Raw genomic sequence first — 19352 nt, 5'->3', positions numbered from 1 at the left:
GCGCAAATTACAAGAATGCTGTTGTCACAGCCCACGCTCTAAATTCGGCACTGATACAAATAGAGCGCGAGTGTGCCATTTCCGTACTACTGCGTACGTACACGCACTTGTGAGTGTGCACCGAGCTTTCTGACACGGCTTCCGGTAGTAAATGCGCAGGCGAGTGGTTCCCCATCTACTGGGGAAACGCAGTCATTGCAGGCAAAATTACCGAAAAAAAAAATAAAGTTTAATAATACAATTTATTTAGGGTTGGCGGGCCGGATTAAACGGTCCCGTGGGCCGGATGTGGCCCGCGGGCCGTAGTTTGCCCATACCTGTTCTAGTCATAGCTTCTTTCGGAGGGCCACTATGACTGTCAACCCAAATCAATGTATGAGCACCTCATATTATATACAGTAAAAGCTACAAAACAAACTGACAAATCACTCGTTTTCAAATCAGACGAGTAAAAACTGGTCAAATAAAAAAAAAAAAAAAAAAAAAAGATATTCATAAAAGTGAAGACAATCTGCAATTTTAGTAACAACACAAATTTGATGCACAATTTGTCTTTGCGGGCCACACAAAATGAATTAGCAGGCCGTATCCGGCCCCTAGGCCTTGAGTTTGACACCTATGATTTAAACCCTAGTTTGAAACCCTAACTCTAGTATGAACCCTAGTAGTTCGAGCTTTAAACCCTACTTTGAAACTCTAAGATGATGATGCAGTTGACATGGGGCTGCACACAAACTATTTGTCACACAAACCATTATGAAGGAAGGTGGACAAAAAGTGTACAGCACACCCTGAAAATATGTGTAAATATTTTATGTTGTTGTGGTTGCTTGTTGTTACACTACAGTGGCTAAAACTACGGTAGCCAATTGTGTTGTTTGTTTAAAGCACACTTGGCCAATACAGATGATTATGATTAGCCTGTTCATCATAACTATGTTGTTGTGGTTGCTTGTTGTTACACTAGAGTGGCTAAAACTACGGTAGCCAATTGTGTTGTTTGTTTAAAGCACACTTGGCCAATACAGATGATTATGATTAGCCTGTTCATCATAACTATGTAAGTACTGTCCATCACTTTTATTCAGTGTTTAGAAATAGAAAAGTGGTCAACTCACGATACAGATTTTGATCCCAGCACCTGTAAACATGTCATAATATTCTTGAGTAAGATACTGATGCTGCACCATCAGTAAGTAGATGAAGTGTCGGTGTAAGGCGCTTTGAGTGCCTTGTGGGTGGGAAAGCTTTGTAGTATAAGAGAAAGCCCATTTACCAAGCCCATAATAAAGCAAATGGTAAAACAAACTTCACTCCTAGTGCCTGACTGTGTTGGAATTCACCGACCCAGCCAGTCACTTAAACTGAGCTGGTAAAAGGATGACATCGGCATGCTGGCCTACCTCAAACAGAGGGGCTGGAAAATTTAGGCAGGGACTGGGGATTCAACTAGTTTGTGTTACCTGAATGCCGCGGGCGACTGCAAGAACCAGCTGAGCCGGTGCAACCAGTGCACTGTCCGGATGAGCTCAAGGACTGAATAGGTAATGGCCTATAAAAAAAAAATCTAATTAATATAAATATGTAACTAATTGCACATTACATGCATTTGCCCTTATTTTGTTGTGTCTGAAACCACGCAGTGCAAATCTCATTTGGCTTACAAAGATAAATGAATAAAAAACTTTTGATTGCTTGAATTTTTTTTATTTCACATGATTACTCCTTTGGTTCGCAGAAATCAAGGGGACATATGAAACGAACTTTATAATCAGAGCACCGTCCATTCATCTGGTCAGAATTTCTACAGATGAGCCCAGTCTTGTTATCCACTCTGCAGAGATTAAAGAATATTGTCACTGTCACGGGTCCAAAAATCAGAAATAAAAGGAGCTACAACAATCCAACCGTGGGCAAAGATGGCTTCCAATTACCTTCAAGTCATTTCAGTGTAGGTACATATATTGTGGGGAATGGATGTAATTGCACTGAATACCGTAATTTCCGGACTATAAGTCGCATTTTTTTTCATAGTTTGGGTGGGGGGGGCGACTTATACTCAGGAGCGACTTATATATGTTTTTTTTCACAAATTTTTATTTGATCATTAAGACATCACTTCCAAGTATAGTTGACCACTTCCCATGTTATTTTTAGTATAGTTGATCACTTCACATGCTTTTATTTCTTTATCTTGAACATATTCAAAACATAAAAAATAGAGAAAACATCAAATAAAGCAATTAACACTTTAAAGCACCATATCCAAGTCCACTGTCTGCTGTATGTACACTTGCTTCATTTTTGCTCCTCTTATATTTATTATTATTATTTATTATTATTTGTTTATTTATCATTTATTCAACATTCTTATTTATTCATTGTTAGTGCCTTCTTGTTTTTTTTTGTGTTGCTTGTATGCATATGTGTACTATCTCACCGAGGGATAGTGGAAATGTAATTTCAATCTCTTTGTGTGTCTTAGTATATAAAAAATATATCGACGATAAAGCAGACTTTGACTTTGATAAAACAACCAAAAAAAATATATATTTTCAGACGAAACTGGATGAGGACGCTCTAAATTTTACCGTTGGCCATGACTCATCAACTGGGTGGGCTTAAGAAAAATGGGACCAAAAAGAAACTCATATTTTGCAGGTTACAAACTTCAAGTTGTAAAATATGCAGCTGAAAACAGTAATCGAGTAGCAGAAAGAAAGTTTGGAGAACCGTGATGTACCAATAGATTACTATTTCAAGTGACGTCAGTAGCGCAGCGCGCCGGTTGTTTACATACAAACGTGCCCACACAAGGACTACCGGCATCATTAGCGGTGATCATTTCTAAGTGACACGGAGGACAAAGAGTTTGAAGGAATTAAGGATTTGGAGTGACATGGAAGGTTTGAAAAACTATTATGGCTTTTACGCACGCCCGGTCTCTACTGAGTCGGGGGCCGGCGCTCGGCCGAGTGGCTGTCCGCGAACGGTGCGCGGGGCTCGGACATGGCCATTACGCACGCCCGGTCTGTCTGGAAGTCCACGCCGCCACACGCTTGGAAGTTTGTTTTGTTTAATAAAGAGCCGTTTACCAAACCTACGTCTATCCTTGTACTTTGTTAACGCTACAATATAGTTATATAGTAGATCTGTGGAATAAAGACGAGGCTGACGTCAGGGCGCACGCGCGGCGATGTTGACAAAGGACAAGGAATTTGATCGATGGATTTAATGGAATTAAAGTGCACGGATGGTTTGATAATATTATTGGCTTGTATTATAGTTATTTAAAATATAGTTTATCTATCGTTATATGAGCCTGTGGAATATTTTGAAGCGCAAGCGCCCTCAGCCATGCGCACCCATTGTTGACAAAGAACGATCGATGGATTTAATGAATTGGAGTGACATCGATGGTTTTATAAACATGTTATTCATGTAATAGTTGTCCTTAATCACTCTATATGTTACGTCAGGCCCGTTCTCAGCTCTTTGTTTGTGTTTGTCACGTTAGCATACCTATCGTTTAGCCTGTTGTTGCTATTTAATGAATTGGAGTGACACCGATGGTTTTATAAACATGTTATTCATGTAATAGTTGTCCTTAATCACTCTATATGTTACGTCAGGCCCGTTCTCAGCTCTTTGTTTGAGTTTGTCACGTTAGCATACCTATCGTTTAGCCTGTTGTTGCTATTTAATGAATTGGAGTGACACCGATGGTTTTATAAACATGTTATTCATGTAATAGTTGTCCTTAATCACTCTATATGTTACGTCAGGCCCGTTCTCAGCTTTTTGTTTGAGTTTGTCACGTTAGCATACCTATCGTTTAGCCTGTTGTTGCTATTTAATGAATTGGAGTGACACTGATGGTTTTATAAACATGTTATTCATGTAATAGTTGTCCTTAATCACTCTATATGTTACGTCAGGCCCGTTCTCAGCTCTTTGTATGAGTTTGTCACGTTAGCATACCTATCGTTTAGCCTGTTGTTGCTATCGTTTAGCCTGTTGTTGCTCGTTCATGACTGTTTTTGGTGTGGGATTTTGTCGAATAAATTGCCCCCAAAATGCGACTTATACTCCGGAGCGACTTATATATGTTTTTTTTCACTTTTTGGGGCATTTTATGGCTGGTGCGACTTATACTCCGGAGCGACTTATAGTCCGGAAAATACGGTAGTAGTTTGTGTATGTACTGTGACAAGCACACTCAACTACACAAATGTACTACATAATGGCAGTGGATCTAGTACTTACATGGCAATGGTGTCCCCTGTTGAAGTGGAAGGCTTTCCGTCTACAGTTTGGGCCTCAATGCCAAATGGAAGACGACGCATTTCACTTGGGTTTTCAGCATAGATTTGATCAAGTATCTCATAATCTCCAGTGCCACTGGGTTTGTCTTGATTAAACCACGATGTCTTGCACACTGAAATGAATGAGTCCAGAAGAGGGGAATCATTTCAATATGCAATTTGGAGTTTTCTTTGGAATCAATTTAGGCAAAGTGAAACAACAACAAATACACACACACACGGACACACATGCAAACACACACACAAACACGCACAAACACGCACGCACGCACGCAAGCACACGCACGCACGCACACACACACGCACGCACGCACGCACGCACACACACACACAGACACACACACACACACACACACACACACACACACACACACACACACACACACACACACATCCTAGTTTGAAAAAGTGGCCTAGCTTTTGGTGTGTTCAGATGACTGAAATTGTTCCACTGAAAAGGTTGACGTTGAGAGTTATTGTAATCAAAACAGAATTAAGGGACAAGTAGAGTGTGTAGGAAAACATGGTAAAAGGTAGGAAAAATTATAAACTGCAAAGACAAGCAAAGGCAAGAAAAAGAGAGCGTGGACGTGATGTAAATAAAATGTTTGCCCCAATATTGCATTTGTGGATGGTTGTTTGTCTCTGTGTGCCCTGCGATTGGATATCTATTTTGGTCCATCTCAGGGGTGGGGCCATTTTGCCACTTGCTGTAGACGGAAAATGAATCGCTCAAGTAGTGACCAATCAACTTGAAAGCCAAATGACCATACTCAGTGATGTCATTTTCAGTCAACAAGTGACAAAATGGAAGTAGCTGGAGTCCACAACCACAATATAAAAAGAAAATAGAATAGTAGTACCACAGAAAATATCGTAAAGACAAACTTTGAGTTGACTTTTGCCTTAAACTCCTGAAAATAGGCTGAAATAAAGTGCCGTGCATTCCGCACTAGATTACCTTCATGTTCACAGAATTCAAGGGGGCACGAGAAACGAACTTCATAATCTGCACAAAGCCAATTGTAAGGCTGGTCAACATTTCTACAAATAAATCCAGTGCGTGTGTCAGATCTGTTGAGACAATCGGCAGAAAATAATCACTTTCACTAAAGGGTTGAAGTAGCATCATTCGACATCAACATTGGTAGTTCATCTTATAACGTACTTACACTTGAATCACATTGCCTGTTGACGCAACACTGGCTCCTGATACGGCCCTAGCCTCAATTCCAATTGGATGTTCACATACCTTCCCTGGATTTTCTTTTTGCAGGTCAGAAAGAGTTTCATAGTCTCCAAAACCACCAGGGCTGTCTCGATTCATCCATGGAGTCCAGCATTCTGGAGGAGTCATAGCAAACGTTGATGAAATAAAATGTTAATAATCAAAATTGATATTTAGTATTCCAGATCAATGTATATTTGTGAAATTGCTGAAATACAATGTACAATAATTTGCTAGTTTTCCCATTATCTAAGCCACTTAGTTTATTTGAAATACACATTTCATACATTTTACAGAATCCAACTTACTGTGTTTTAGCGCAAGATTACCTGCTGGTCTGCAAAATTCAAGGGGGCACAAGAAACGAACTTCATAATCTGCACAAGGCCAATTGTTATGCTGGTCAGTGTTTCTACAAATAAATCCATTTTCTGTGTTGAATCTGTTGAAACAATCAGCAGACATCAATCACTTTCATTGATGAAATGAAGGGACATCATTCGACAACAACATTGGTAGTTCATCTTGCTATACCGCACTTACGCATGAACTGCATTGCCTGTTGACTCAACACTGGCTCCTGATACGGTTCTGGCCTCAATTCCAGTTGGATATTCACATATCTTGTCTGGATATTCTTTGAGCAGGCTAGGAAGAGTTTCATAGTCTCCAAAACCACCAGGGCTGTCTCGATTAATCCATGGAGTCCAGCATTCTGGAGCAGTCGCAGCAGAATTTGTTGAAATGAAATTATGTTAGATGGTCAAAATTGCTATCCAGTACTCCACAACAATGTCCATCCATCCATCCATCCATCCATCCATCCATCCATCCATCCATCCATCCATCCATCCATCCATCCATCCATCCATCCATCCATCCATCCATCCATCCATCCATCCATCCATCCATCCATCCATCCATCCATCCATCCATCCATCCATCCATCCATCTTCTATACTGCTTGTCCCCACAGAGGTCAGGGGCGTGCTGGAGCCTATCCCAGCAGTCATTGGGCAGTAGGCGGGGGATACCCTGAACTGGTTTCCAGCCAATCACAGGGCACACAGAGACGAATAACCATTCGCACTCTCATCACACCTAGGGACAATTTGGAGTGCTCAATCAGGCTACCGAGCGTGTTTTGGGGATGTGGGAGGAAACCGGAGTGCCCGGAGATAACCCACGCGGGCACAGGGAGAACATGCAAACTCCGCATAGGGAGGGCCGGTGGTGGAATTGAATCTGCACCCTCCTAACTGTGAGGCGGAATTGCTAACCAGTGCCCCACTGAGCCGCCCTCCACAACAATGTATTTGTGAAATTGATGAAAGCATTCATAAATGACTTGGCACATTTACTCATCAGTTAAACAACTTAGTTTGCTTGAAATACAGATTCTATATAATTGCCCCTTTTGCAGAAACCCAGTAAATGAGTTTTAGCCCAAGATTACCTGCTGGTTTGCAGAATTCAAGGGGGCACATGAAACGGACTTTATAGTCTGCACAAGGCTGGTCAGTGTTTTGACAAATAAATCCAGTGTGTGTGTCAGATCTGTTGAACCAACCATCAGAGATCAGTCACTTTCACTAGAGGGCTAAAGTGGTGGCATTCTATATCAACAGTTCAAGTTGTACTTACACTTGAATCACATTGCCTGTTGATTCAACACTGGCTCCAGATGTCGTTATAAGCTCAATTCTACTTGGACGTTCACATATCTTCCCTGGATATTCTTTGTGCAATTCATAAAGAGTTTCATAGTCTCCAGTACCAGAAGGGTCGTCTCGATCAAACCATGGAGTCCAGCATTCTGGAGCAGTCATAAGAGCACATAGCAAGACTTGATGAAATACTATAATGGCGTTAACTAGTCAAAACTGCTATCAAGCACTCCACATCAACGCATTTGTGAAATTGATAGTCATTTATACATTAGTTGGCTTACTTTCTCTTTAGCTGACCAACTTAGTTTGCTTGAAATACACATTCTATGTAATTACCCTTGTTACAGAAACCCGGTGAATGTGTTTTAGCGCAAGTTTACTTGCTGGTTTGCAAAATTCGAGGGGGCTCAAGAAGCGAACTTTATAATCTTGACAAGGCCAATTGTATGGCTGGTCAGCGTTACTACAAATAAATCCAGTGTGTGTGTCAGATCTGTTGAAACAACAATCAGAAATCAGTCACTTTCACTGGAGGGAGGAAGGGGGGGGGGGGGATGAATTCTACATCATCATGTTTGACTTACACTTGAATCACATTGGCTGTTGACCCCACACTTTCTCCTAATATGGTTCTAACCTCAATTTGTCACGTCTCGCCCCCAACTGCTCCACTATGTGTCTGTTGTCTTGGTTTCTGTCTGTGTGCTCGCCCCTCCCCTCCTGTGTGCCCATGATCAGTGTGATTGTTCCCACCTGCCTCTCGTTACCTGTCGTGTATAAAAGTCCTGTCTGCCCCTCACTCCCTGTCGGATCATTGGTTTTGGTTTTGGTTTTGGTTTTGGTTGCTGTCGTTCGGTGTTGGCGTACTGTCTTGATGCCGTCATGTCCTGCTGTCTTCTTGTTCCACGTCCCGGTCAGTCAGTCAAGTTATTGTTTAAGTCATGTCAGTTTACCGAGTCTGGATTTTGAGTTGCTTCAATAAACCCTGGTCCAAGCTGCACTTGGTCGTCCTGCTCCATGCTCCACCCGACCGTGACAGAATGATCCGACCATCACAACGACCAGCGCTTGGACCCCCCTCCACCACCAGCTCCCGCTGCGACGCCCGATCGTCGTCCGAGCAGGTTCCATCGCCGTGGGCTCCACAGCTGCCGTCGAACTTGCTCCCGCGACTCCGAACTCGCGGCCGCCATCGGAGTGCTTCTGGCGCCAGCGGCTTTGCGGCCGCGATCGGACTCTGGTGCCGTGACGCCGGACCCACGGCCGCCGTTGGAGTGCCTCCCGGCGTCATCAGACTCACGGCCGCCATCGGGCTCCACCCCAGCGTCGCAGGACCCGCGAACGTCGCCAGACATCCAAGCCAGCTGCGTCGGACCCGCGATCGTCCCTGGCTCCACTCCCACTGCTGCGGCGCGTGATGGCTCTTGCCGCCGCGCAGAGCCCCGCCTTCCGAATGTCGCCGATCACTGTACGGACTTTGTGAGTGGCCGCCGATCGCGGTACAGACTTCCCAAGTCGCCGCCCCAGTGCGGTTGTGTTTCCCCGAGTTTCCGCGGAGTGCGGTTCTGTTTCCCCAAGTCGCCGCCCGTGTGCGGTTGTGTTCCCCAAGTCGCTGCCGGAGCGCGGTTCTGTTCCCCGAAGTCGCCGCCCGAGTGCGGTTCTGTTCCCCAAGTCACCGCCAGAGTGCGGCTCTGTCCCCTAGGTCACCGCCAGAGTGCGGCTCTGTCCCCTAGGTCGCCGCCGGAATGCGGTTCTGTCCCCTAGGTCACCGCCAGAGTGCGGATCTGTCCCCGAAGTCACCGCCAAAGTGCGGATCTGTCCCCGCAGTCACCGCCCGAGTGCGGATCTGTCCCCGCAGTCACCGCCCGAGTGCGGTTCTGTCCCCGAAGTCGCCGCCAGAGTGTGGATCTGTCCCCGCAGTCGCCGCCCGTGTGCGGTTCTGTCCCCGAAGTCACCGCCAGAGTGCGGATCTGCCCCCGCAGTCGCCGCCAGAGTGCGGATCTGCCCCCGCAGTCGCCGCCAGATTGCCGATCTGCCCCCATTGTCGCCGCCAGAGTGCGGATCTGTCCCCGCAGTCGCCGCCAGAGTGCGGATCTGTCCCCGCAGTCGCCGCCAGAGTGCGGATCTGTTCCCCGCAGTCGCCGCCAGAGTGCGGATCGGTTCCCCGCAGTCGCCGCCCGAGTGCGGTGAGGTTCGGTTCCCCCAAGTCGCCGCCCGAGTGCGGTGCGGTTCGGTTCCCCAAGTCGCCGCCCGAGTGCGGTGCGGTTCGGTTCCCCAAGTCGCCGCCCGAGTGCGGTGCGGTTCGGTTCCCCAAGTCGCCGCCCGAGTGCGGTGCGGTTCGGTTCCCCAAGTCGCCGCCCGAGTGCGGTGCGGTTCGGTTCCCCAAGTCGCCGCCCGAATGCGGCGCGGTTCGGTTCCCCAAGTCGCCGCCCGAGTGCGGCGCGGTTCGGTTCCCCAAGTCGCCGCCCGAGTGCGGCGCGGTTGGGTTCCCCTAGTTTTTTTTTTTTTGGGACGTCGGGAGACGTCCCTTGTGGGGGGGGTTCTGTCACGTCTCGCCCCCAACTGCTCCACTATGTGTCTGTTGTCTTGGTTTCTGTCTGTGTGCTCGCCCCTCCCCTCCTGTGTGCCCATGATCAGTGTGATTGTTCCCACCTGCCTCTCGTTACCTGTCGTGTATAAAAGTCCTGTCTGCCCCTCACTCCCTGTCGGATCATTGGTTTTGGTTTTGGTCATTGGTATTGGTTGCTGCTGGTTTTGGTTGCTGTCGTGTCGTCTTCATGTCCTTTTGGTTCCTGTCGGTTTCAAGTATGTTTTGGTTGGGAAGTCATGTTGTTTTGTTAAGTCATGTCAGTTTACCGAGTCTGTATTTTGAGTTACTTCAATAAACCCTGGTCCAAGCTGCACTTGGTCGTCTTCCTCCATGCTCCACCACCGATCCTGACACAATTCCTTTTGGATGTTCACATATCTTCCCTGGATATTCTTTGTACAATTCATAAAGAGTTTCATAGTCTCCAGTACCAGAAGGGTCGTCTCGATCAAACCATGAAGTCCAGCATTCTAGACAGATCACATGCAGATCACAGATCACAATTCATCTTGTAATCCTAATGCAACACTTGTATAGCAGTGAGTATTACTGGCAAATTTCATTCCAAACACTATTGTACATTGGGAGTCTGAAGATGTTATGATGTGAATCACATTTGGCCAATATGAAAAAATAACTATAATCAGATCTATAAGCAGGTTTAGCTTGTACAATGGGAGTTACCGTATTTTTCGGACTAAAAGTCGCTCCGGAATATATGTCGCATCAGCCATAACATGCACATGTATCAACGATGATACTAATCAAGATGGGGGCGCGTGCACACGCAGCGGGCACTCTCTGTCCCGTTCTGTGTTTTGTGAGTGTTTACTGAGTGTTTGTCCGGCAATTTTGTGTATGTTCGTCTCGTGTGATACGTCGTGCTACTAGTGTGGCGGGCATGTTCTGCTCAACATCGGCAGAAGTGGGTTTTATGGCGTTCTGGACTTTGGTGCGGAGAGATTAAGGGCGCTCGGACTGCTTCGTCATGGAGCGACGCCGGACTGGCCTGCTCTTCCTCCCTCGGTTGGACTGCGTCGTGAGCTCGGACTGCTCCATCCTGGAGCATTGTTGGGATGCGTCGGCAGCGGGTCTGCGAGGCAGCGGAAGAGGGGCCAGCGCGGAGACGTCGGGCCAGGCTTGCGCCCAACCCAGCTCGCCAAGCCGTGCCTTCCATTCTCCTGGCGTACGTTCGTTCGCGGGACGACAAGATGGGTTGCGTTCGCCTGATAGGATCTACGAACGGGACAGTGCGTGCCTGCTGTGTGCTCGTGTTCACAGTGGCCTGGTTGACTGTCATCTTTCCGGACTCTGCTGTGCATCGAAAGCGGCTAGCGTGCTATCACTCTTATTGTTCATCTTCTTCTTTTATTTTTCCTGTGTTGTTTTACTTGTATGTGCGTTGTGAACTCTGTCTTGTCACCCTGGGATAGTGAGAAACGTAATTTCGATCTCTTTGTGTGTCTTGACACACGGAGGAATTGACAATAAAGGAGACTTTGACTTTGACAATAAAGTGAAAAAAAACATATATAAGTCGCTCCGGAGTATAAGTCGCATTTTGGGGAAATTTATTCGACAAAATCCAACACCAAGAACAGACATGAACGAGCAACAACAGGCTAAACGATACGGTATGCTAACGTGACATTAACACAAACGAGAAGCTGAGAACGGGCTTGATGTAACAATAACAGTTATTCAAATAACTATAACATAAATAACACCTTTATCAAACCATCTGTGTCACTACAAATCATTAAAGCCATCGATCGAGTTTGACCCCCTTTATGTAAACAAGTCCGACGTCAGCGGCGCGTTGCAGTTCAAAATTTTCTACAGGCCCATATAACAATATATAAACTATGTATGAAATAACAATAATATAAACAACAATTTTATCGAACCATCCATGTCACTCCAAATCAATAAATCCATCAGATTCTTTGTCTTCCGTGTCACTCAGTGGCCTAGTAGTAGAGTGTCCGCCCTGAGACTGGAAGGTAGTGGGGTCAAACCCCGGCCCGGTCATACCAAAGACTATAAAAATGGGACCCATTGCCTACCTGCTTGGCACTCAGCATTAAGGGTTGGAATTGGGTGGTTAGATCACCAAATGATTCCCGAGCGCGGCACCACTGCTGCTCACTGCTCCCCTCTCCACCAGGGGATAGATCAAAATCACATAGGGATGGGTTAAATGCAGAGGACAAATTTCACCACACCCAGATGCGTGTGTGACGATGATCATTGGGTCTTTCACTTTAAAAAAAAACAAAAACAAAACACAGCTGTTGACACCGGAACTACGTGCGCCGCTGACGTCAGACTAGATATATAAAATAAATATAATATAAACAACAATTTTAACGAGCCATCCGTGTCACTCCAAATCATTAAATCCACCGGAATATTCATCCTCTGTGTCAAAAAACCCAAAACAAAATCAACAGCTGTCGATTCCGGACCTAGGTGCGCCGCTGATGTCAGCCTTGTTGTCAGTTGGCTCCAATTATTCCACAGATCTATGTATATAACTATATTGTAGCGTTACCAAAGTACCAGGCAAGACGTGGGTTTGGGTTTTATTTCCCAAATCAAGAGCTCAACATGTGAACCAACACACGCAAGCGCCCTGGATCGCTCTTCCGCCCCCCCCCCCCTCCCCCCGAACTCATTATCAGTGAGGCTCCAATTATTCTACAGCCATAGTGCGCCCTCATGCGGTTTAAAGTGAAAATAACATGTGGAGTGATCAACTATACTAGTAAGTAAAATGTCAACGATCAAGTAAAAAATTGTGATAAAATTCACATATAAATCGCTCCTGAGTATAAGTCGCCCCCCCACCCAAATTATGAAAAAAAAAAAAACGTGATTTATAGTCCGAAAAATACGGTATGCCTTTAATTGGAGAAAACAAAGAATAGTGATAATGAAAAAAAATATGCTTTGCTTACCATTACTGGTAGCTTTCACATGACCCCCTAGAAAAATAAGTCCAAATGAAATATGTTCATTTTCCTGTATCTTTTAAGATGACATGTCACAAAGCAGTATTGTGAGGATCAAGCTTGCGTTTCTTAAAAAGGATCATACCAGCATGCAGGAGCACAAGTGTCAGGCCCAACTGTGGGAGAACAGGCATTAGACACAGTGGACCAGGTTAAATCTCACACTGTTTCAATGGTCAATTACATAAACTAGAAACAGGAGACGGCTTGCTCCCGTTCAGTGGAAATAGAGGAGTAGATAAATAATATTGCTTTGAAATCTTCTTCTATCCAGCTACTATTTTAATTAGGTATACGTATGTTCATACATTACCCATTTTATCATCATTGGATGTGTCATTTGTACAGCAAGGTAGGACTTTTCCTTTAGAAAGAAAAACAAATTTCTCATAAGGATTCCAGTCATAAATGCATCTACCTATTTTAAGATTGTAGACAAAATTGTACAATTTACCACATGATATATAAAGCAAAATGCTCACAGTACAGAAAGATGTCGTAGAGATCCTCAAGAACTGAGGGAATTTTAGCCTTAACTCCTCAATGGGGTGGATGCCGCTCTCGATAAGAACCAAGTGACAGAATTCATTGAACACGCACAGAATTAAAGAGAGTTATAAGGTTGTCCTATTCTGTAGCACAAACTGTAAAAGATCATTTTGAATGATTCTGGTTGCAAAGTTGTAAAACTATGCAACTAGGAGGACAGGATATGAACACCAATTGCAAATCAGTTCACATTTTAACACTCTTCCCTACTTAATTGTTTATGCAAAAATATACTTAATGGATAAAAAAGGAGCATCACATAAAGACTCTACAGAAACCACATATAAACCTCACATTTCAACATTGATATATTCGATTTTAGACTAGTTAACCCAAAATGAGATGCCGCACCATTCGTATTTTGTTTAGAGTTTTGGCAGCATGACTAAGAACAAGTGTAGTATGAAGCATAATTGTCACTTGCACGACTACTCACCATTCAAGCTATGCTTGAGTGTTGGCTCTGTCCTTTCTGTTCAAGAAGTGGAAATCCATACAATTACTCTGTTTACAAGTTATGTAGTTTTTTTTTTTCATGCGTTTCAAGGGTCAGGTGACCATGGGAATGTCTGGAATTTATTTGAGGTATTTAGTGGAAAAGTAAGAAATTTGGAATTCCTTTGGAAAGAAATTTGTAGTTAAAGCAAAAATGACTTGGAGGCATATAGAAACATTTTGTCGACAGAAATAACTTGTTTGGAAAAATACTTTTTTAAATCTCAGTATTATTTTGTACTGCAAATATGTTTTAATTTCCCTAGACATTTGTGGCAAACGTTTTTAAAAGATTTTGCCGTTTTTAGTCTAAATCAAACTTTGTTTTCAAACGCTGTGTTGAAACTGTGTGTAGATTTCTTTGAAATGTAAAATGCGGTATAAATAAAAAATGATATTTGAAAGGTGATTTGTAGATATGGAAATGAAAACAGACTATAACTGGGTTTAAAAAAAAAACAATTAATGACTTACAACCAATCTTCATAAATGTTTGGTTCGAAAAAAACGCGCCTGCCAATTAGAGGGAAGATTGTACCTCATCCTGCCACAAGGTAGCACATATCTCTATGACACGGTCAAGGAGACATGTCTAGTCATTACGATCAAACAAAGCTATCCCCTATGAAATTCATACAAAATAATGTTTAATTAATTCATAGTGGTACATAATGTGTTGCCTGCTTGTTAGGAAGGTGAAGTGTAGGGATGTATTGATTGATGATGCATGATGGTCGATATTTGATCAAGGCAAGGTAATGAGAAAAGGGGTGGGCTGGCATGCAGGCGGGGGATGGACGGACAGACAGACAGACAGACAGACAGACAGAGCGGTTGGTAGGCAGGCAGGCAAGAACCGACAGACAGACAGACAGACAGACAGACAGACAGACAGACAGACAGACAGACAGACAGACAGACAGACAGACAGACAGACAGAGCGGTTGGTAGGCAGGCAGGCAAGAATGGACAGACAGACAGACAGACAGACAGACAGACAGACAGACAGACAGACAGACAGAAGCTGGTTTGGTCAAGGTATGACCTCAGCATGTTAGACAACGTGTGAGACCAACCCAGCCAGTCACTCAAGCTGGTGGACTGTCCAAGGAATGACATGGGCATGCTGGTCTGGCTCAAACAGTGGGGCCTCCAAATTTGAGCAGGGACTGGGAATTCACCTAATGTTTGAGTGACCTGAATGCCCCACGTGACTGCAAGAACCAGCTGAGCCTGTGCAACCAGGACACTGTCCGGAGTAGCTCAAATACTGTTACTGGATTTTTGAAAGGAAAATGATTTTAGGAAAGAAAAAAGGCACACGACAGTCGATGTGGCTAAACTGGCAGTCTGCCCGGTATACTCAGCTGAGAAACACCCCAATTTGGTCCGTGTTTCATGTGTTTATAGTCAATAAAATATCTATGTAGCACAAGGCGAGTTATTTGATATACTAACAGGAACCAACAGTGGAAAAGGATGCAGAAAAGAGTCGAGTGATATGAGTAAGCAAGCTGGAATCAGGGTGAACAGGACAATAATAATTTGTTACTTGAATGATAATGTATTTCTACACAGGACGTTAATATTTTTTTCTTGAATGATAATGTATTTCTACACAGTCTGGAAAAAGTGATACAGTGCCTAATGTTAGCTGTGATAAACCGGCAGATCAAAATCATCAGTATTGCCCAAGTAGAGTAGAACCCCTGAACTCGACATATTTAGATATTGATGCAAAATATCGGGAAATTAGATAAATTGCTTTTATTTAATACATTTGCCGCGAGTCGTCACCTTATCGTGGTGGAGGGGTTTGCGTGCCCCTATGATCCTAGGAGCCATGTTGTCGGGGGCTTCATGCCCCTGGTAGGGTCACCCATGGCAAACGGGTCCTAGGTGAGGGGTCAGACAAAGCACGGCTCACCCAAGCCCCTTATGATGAGTGATATAAATGGACTTAGTTTTCCCTCGCCCGGACGCGGGTCACCGGGGCCTCCCTCTGGAGCCAGGCCTGGAGGCGGGGCTCGAAGGCGAGCGTCTGGTGGCCGGGCCTTCGCCCATGGGGCCCGGCCGGGCATAGCCCGAAATGGAAACGTGGGTCCCCCTTCCCATGGGCTCACCACCTGTGGGAGGGGCCGAAGGGGTCGGGTGCAATGTGAGCTGGGCGGCAGCCAAAGGCGGGGACCTTGGCGGTCTGATCCCCGGCTGCAGAAGCTGGCTCTTGGGACATGGAATGTCACCTCTCTGGCTGGAAAGGAGCCCGAGCTGGTGTGCGAGATTCCGACTAGATATAGTCGGACTAGCCTCCACACACAGTTTGGGTTCCGGTACAAGCCCTCTCGAGAGGGGCTGGACTCTCTTCCACTCTGGAGTTGCCCACGGTGAAAGGCGTCGAGCAGGTGTGGGTATACTTATTGCCCCCCGGCTGGGCGCCTGCACATTGGGGTTCACCCCGGTGAACGAGAGGGTAGCCTCCCTCCGCCTTCGGGTGGGGGGACGGGTCCTGACTGTTGTTTGTGTCTATGCACCAAACAGCAGCTCAGAGTACCCACCCTTCTTGGGGTCCCTGGAGGAAGTGCTGGAGAGCGCTCCTTCTGGGGACTCTATCGTTCTACTGGGTGACTTCAATGCTCACGTGGGCAATGACAGTGAGACCTGGAAGGGCGTGATTGGGAGGAACGGCCCCCCTGATCTGAACCCGAGCGGTGTTCTATTGTTGGACTTCTGTGCTCGACACGGATTTTCAATAATGAACACCATGTTCAAACATAAGGGTGTCCATGTGTGCACTTGGCACCAGGACACCCTAGGCCGCAGTTCGATGATCGACTTTGTAGTCGTGTCATCGGATTTGCGGCCGCATGTTTTGGACACTCGGGTGAAGAGAGGGGCGGAGCTGTCAACTGATCACCACCTGGTGGTGGGTTGGATCCGATGGTGGGGGAAGATGCCGGTCCGACCTGGCAGACCCAAACGCTCTGTGAGGGTCTGCTGGGAACGTCTGGCAGAATCTCCTGTCAGGAAGAGCTTCAACTCCCACCTCCGGCAGAGCTTTTCCCACGTCCCGGGGGAGGCGGGGGACATTAGGTCTGAGTGGACCATGTTCCGCGCCTCCATTGTTGAGGCGGCCGACCGGAGCTGTGGCCGTAAGGTCGTTGGTGCCTGTCGTGGCGGCAACCCCCGAACCCGCTGGTGGACACCGGCGGTAAGGGATGCCGTCAAGCTGAAGAAGGAGTCCTATCGGGCCGTTTTGGCCTGCGGGACTCCGGAGGCAGCTGACAGGTACCGGATGGCCAAGCGGAACGCGGCTTCGGCGGTTGCTGAGGCAAAAACCCGGGCGTGGGAGGAGTTCGGTGAGGCCATGGAGAATGACTTTCGGACGGCTTCGGGGAAATTCTGGTCCATCATCCGGCGTCTCAGGAGGGGGAAGCAGTGCAACGTCAACACTGTTTACAGTGGGGATGGCGTGCTGCTGACCTCGACTCGGGACGTCGTGAGTCGGTGGGGAGAATACTTCGAAGACCTCCTCAATTCCACCTACACGCCTTCCATTGAGGAAGCAGGGCCTGGAGACTCTGAGGCGGATTCTCCAATCTCTGGGGTCGAAGTCACTGAGGTAGTTAAAAAACTCCTCGGTGGCAAGGCCCCGGGGGTGGATGAGATCCGCCCAGAGTTCTTAAAGGCTCTGGATGTTGTGGGGCCGTCATGGCTGACACGCCTCTACAACGTTGCGTGGACATCGGGGACAGTGCCTCTGGATTGGCAGACTGGAGTGGTGGTTCCCCTCTTTAAGAAGGGGGACCGGAGGGTGTGTTCCAATTACAGGGGAATCACACTCCTCAGCCTCCCTGGTAAGGTCTATTCAGGGGTGCTGGAGAGGAGGGTCCGTCGGGAGGTCGAACCTCGGATTCAAGAGGAGCAGTGTGGCTTTTGTCCTGGCCGTGGAACAGTGGACCAGCTCTACACCCTCGACAGGATCCTCGAGGGTGCATGGGAGTTCGCCCAACCAGTCCACATGTGTTTTGTGGACTTGGAGAAGGCGTTCGACCGTGTCCCTCGGGAGGTTCTGTGGAGGGTGCTTCGGGAGTACGGGGTGCCGAGCCAACTGATAAGGGCGGTTCGGTCCCTGTATCACCGATGCCAGAGTCTGGTCCGCATTTCCGGCAGTAAGTCGGATTCGTTCCCAGTGAGGGTTGGACTCCGCCAAGGCTGCCCTTTGTCACCGATTCTGTTCATAATTTTTATGGACAGAATTTCTAGGCGCAGCCGAGGCGTTGAGGGGGTCCGCTTTGGGGACCTCAGCATCGCGTCTCTGCTTTTTGCAGATGACGTGGTGCTGTTGGCTTCTTCAGGCCGTGATCTCCAGCTCTCGCTGGAACGGTTCGCAGCCGAGTGTGAAGCGGTCGGGATGAGGGTCAGCACCTCCAAATCCGAGTCCATGGTCCTCGATCGAAAAAGGGTGGAATGTCCTCTCCGGATCGGGGATGAGATCCTGCCCCAAGTGGAGGAGTTCAAGTATCTTGGAGTCTTGTTCACGAGTGAGGGGAGGATGGAGCGTGAGATCGACAGGCGGATCGGTGCAGCGTTGGCAGTAATGCGGACCCTGTACCGGTCCGTTGTGGTGAAGAGAGAGCTGAGCCAAAAGGCAAAGCTCTCAATTTACCGGTCGATTTACGCTCCTACCCTCACCTATGGTCACGAGCTATGGGTCGTGACCGAAAGAACGAGATCTCGGATACAAGCGGCCGAAATGAGTTTTCTCCGCAGGATGTCCGGGCTCTCCCTTAGAGATAGGGTGAGAAGCTCGGTCATCCGGGAGAGACTCGGAGTAGAGTCGCTACTCCTCCACGTTGAGAGGAGCCAGATGAGGTGGCTCGGGCATCTTATCAGGATGCCTCCTGGACGCCTCCCTGGGGAGGTGTTCCGGGCATGTCCCACCGGTAGGAGACCCCGGGGACGACCCAGGACGCGCTGGAGAGACTATGTCTCTCAGCTGGCCTGGGAACGCCTTGGGATCCCCCGGGATGAGCTGGATGAAGTGGCTGGGGAGAAGGAAGTCTGGGAGTCCCTCCTAAAGCTGCTGCCCCCGCGACCCGACCCCGGATAAGCGGAAGAAAATGGATGGATGGATGGATAATACATTTGGTGGATGGAAACATAGCCAATGCTTGAAATAAGCAGGTTTGCATATCAGTCAAGTTTTCATTTTGCCCCTTGTATAAAATCTGAAAATCAAAAAGCCAAAGCCTAATAGGAAACAGTACAGTTGATGGTAAGGAAGGATGGCAAAAGGGTAGGGGTATTTCACATTAAACCACAAGATGAACACCATGACATGTAATCTTTGTAACACAAACCTTGTGCTCTGTGAATGGCGTGTATAGGAAGACGTGGAGGAAAACAATGTAAATTTTACATAGCATATATCAGGAGATTAATGATAATGTACTTTACTAACATGAGCCCTGCAGAGGGATA

General features: G+C 46.7%; 1 protein-coding gene across 1 annotated transcript; it reads right to left on the bottom strand.

Moving 5' to 3' along the window:
- Window positions 1-1604: 1604 nt before the first annotated feature.
- LOC125972277 (mucin-5AC-like) lies at window positions 1605-13430 on the bottom strand. Its single transcript, XM_068651356.1, has 13 exons — window positions 13310-13430; window positions 13141-13191; window positions 12913-12943; window positions 12774-12800; window positions 10245-10283; window positions 7198-7369; window positions 7010-7110; window positions 6097-6268; window positions 5862-5995; window positions 5498-5669; window positions 5287-5399; window positions 4267-4438; window positions 1605-1834 (listed from the first exon to the last, which is right to left on the bottom strand). The coding sequence occupies exons 2-13, from the start codon at window positions 13165-13167 to the stop codon at window positions 1720-1722; spliced, it is 1275 nt and encodes a 424-aa protein (XP_068507457.1). The 5' UTR covers window positions 13168-13191; window positions 13310-13430; the 3' UTR covers window positions 1605-1719.
- Between the last annotated feature and the right edge of the window lie 5922 nt (window positions 13431-19352).

Source organism: Syngnathus scovelli, chromosome 7 (assembly GCF_024217435.2).
Source record: "Syngnathus scovelli strain Florida chromosome 7, RoL_Ssco_1.2, whole genome shotgun sequence".
Classification (NCBI taxonomy): Eukaryota; Metazoa; Chordata; class Actinopteri; order Syngnathiformes; family Syngnathidae; genus Syngnathus; species Syngnathus scovelli.
The sequence above is the reverse complement of the archived record's forward strand: the minus strand, read 5'-3'. Positions and strand labels throughout refer to the sequence as shown.

Bases quoted from the DNA above. Each gene is read 5' to 3' on its own strand.
- LOC125972277 (XM_068651356.1), bottom strand. From the start codon at position 13,167: ATGACACATCCAATGATGATAAAATGG. The intron at 5,996-6,096 runs GTAAGTGCGGTA...TTGTTTCAACAG, and splicing joins ACAGGCAATGCAGTTCATGC to ATTCAACACAGAAAATGGAT. The intron at 5,400-5,497 runs GTAAGTACGTTA...TTGTCTCAACAG, and splicing joins ACAGGCAATGTGATTCAAGT to ATCTGACACACGCACTGGAT.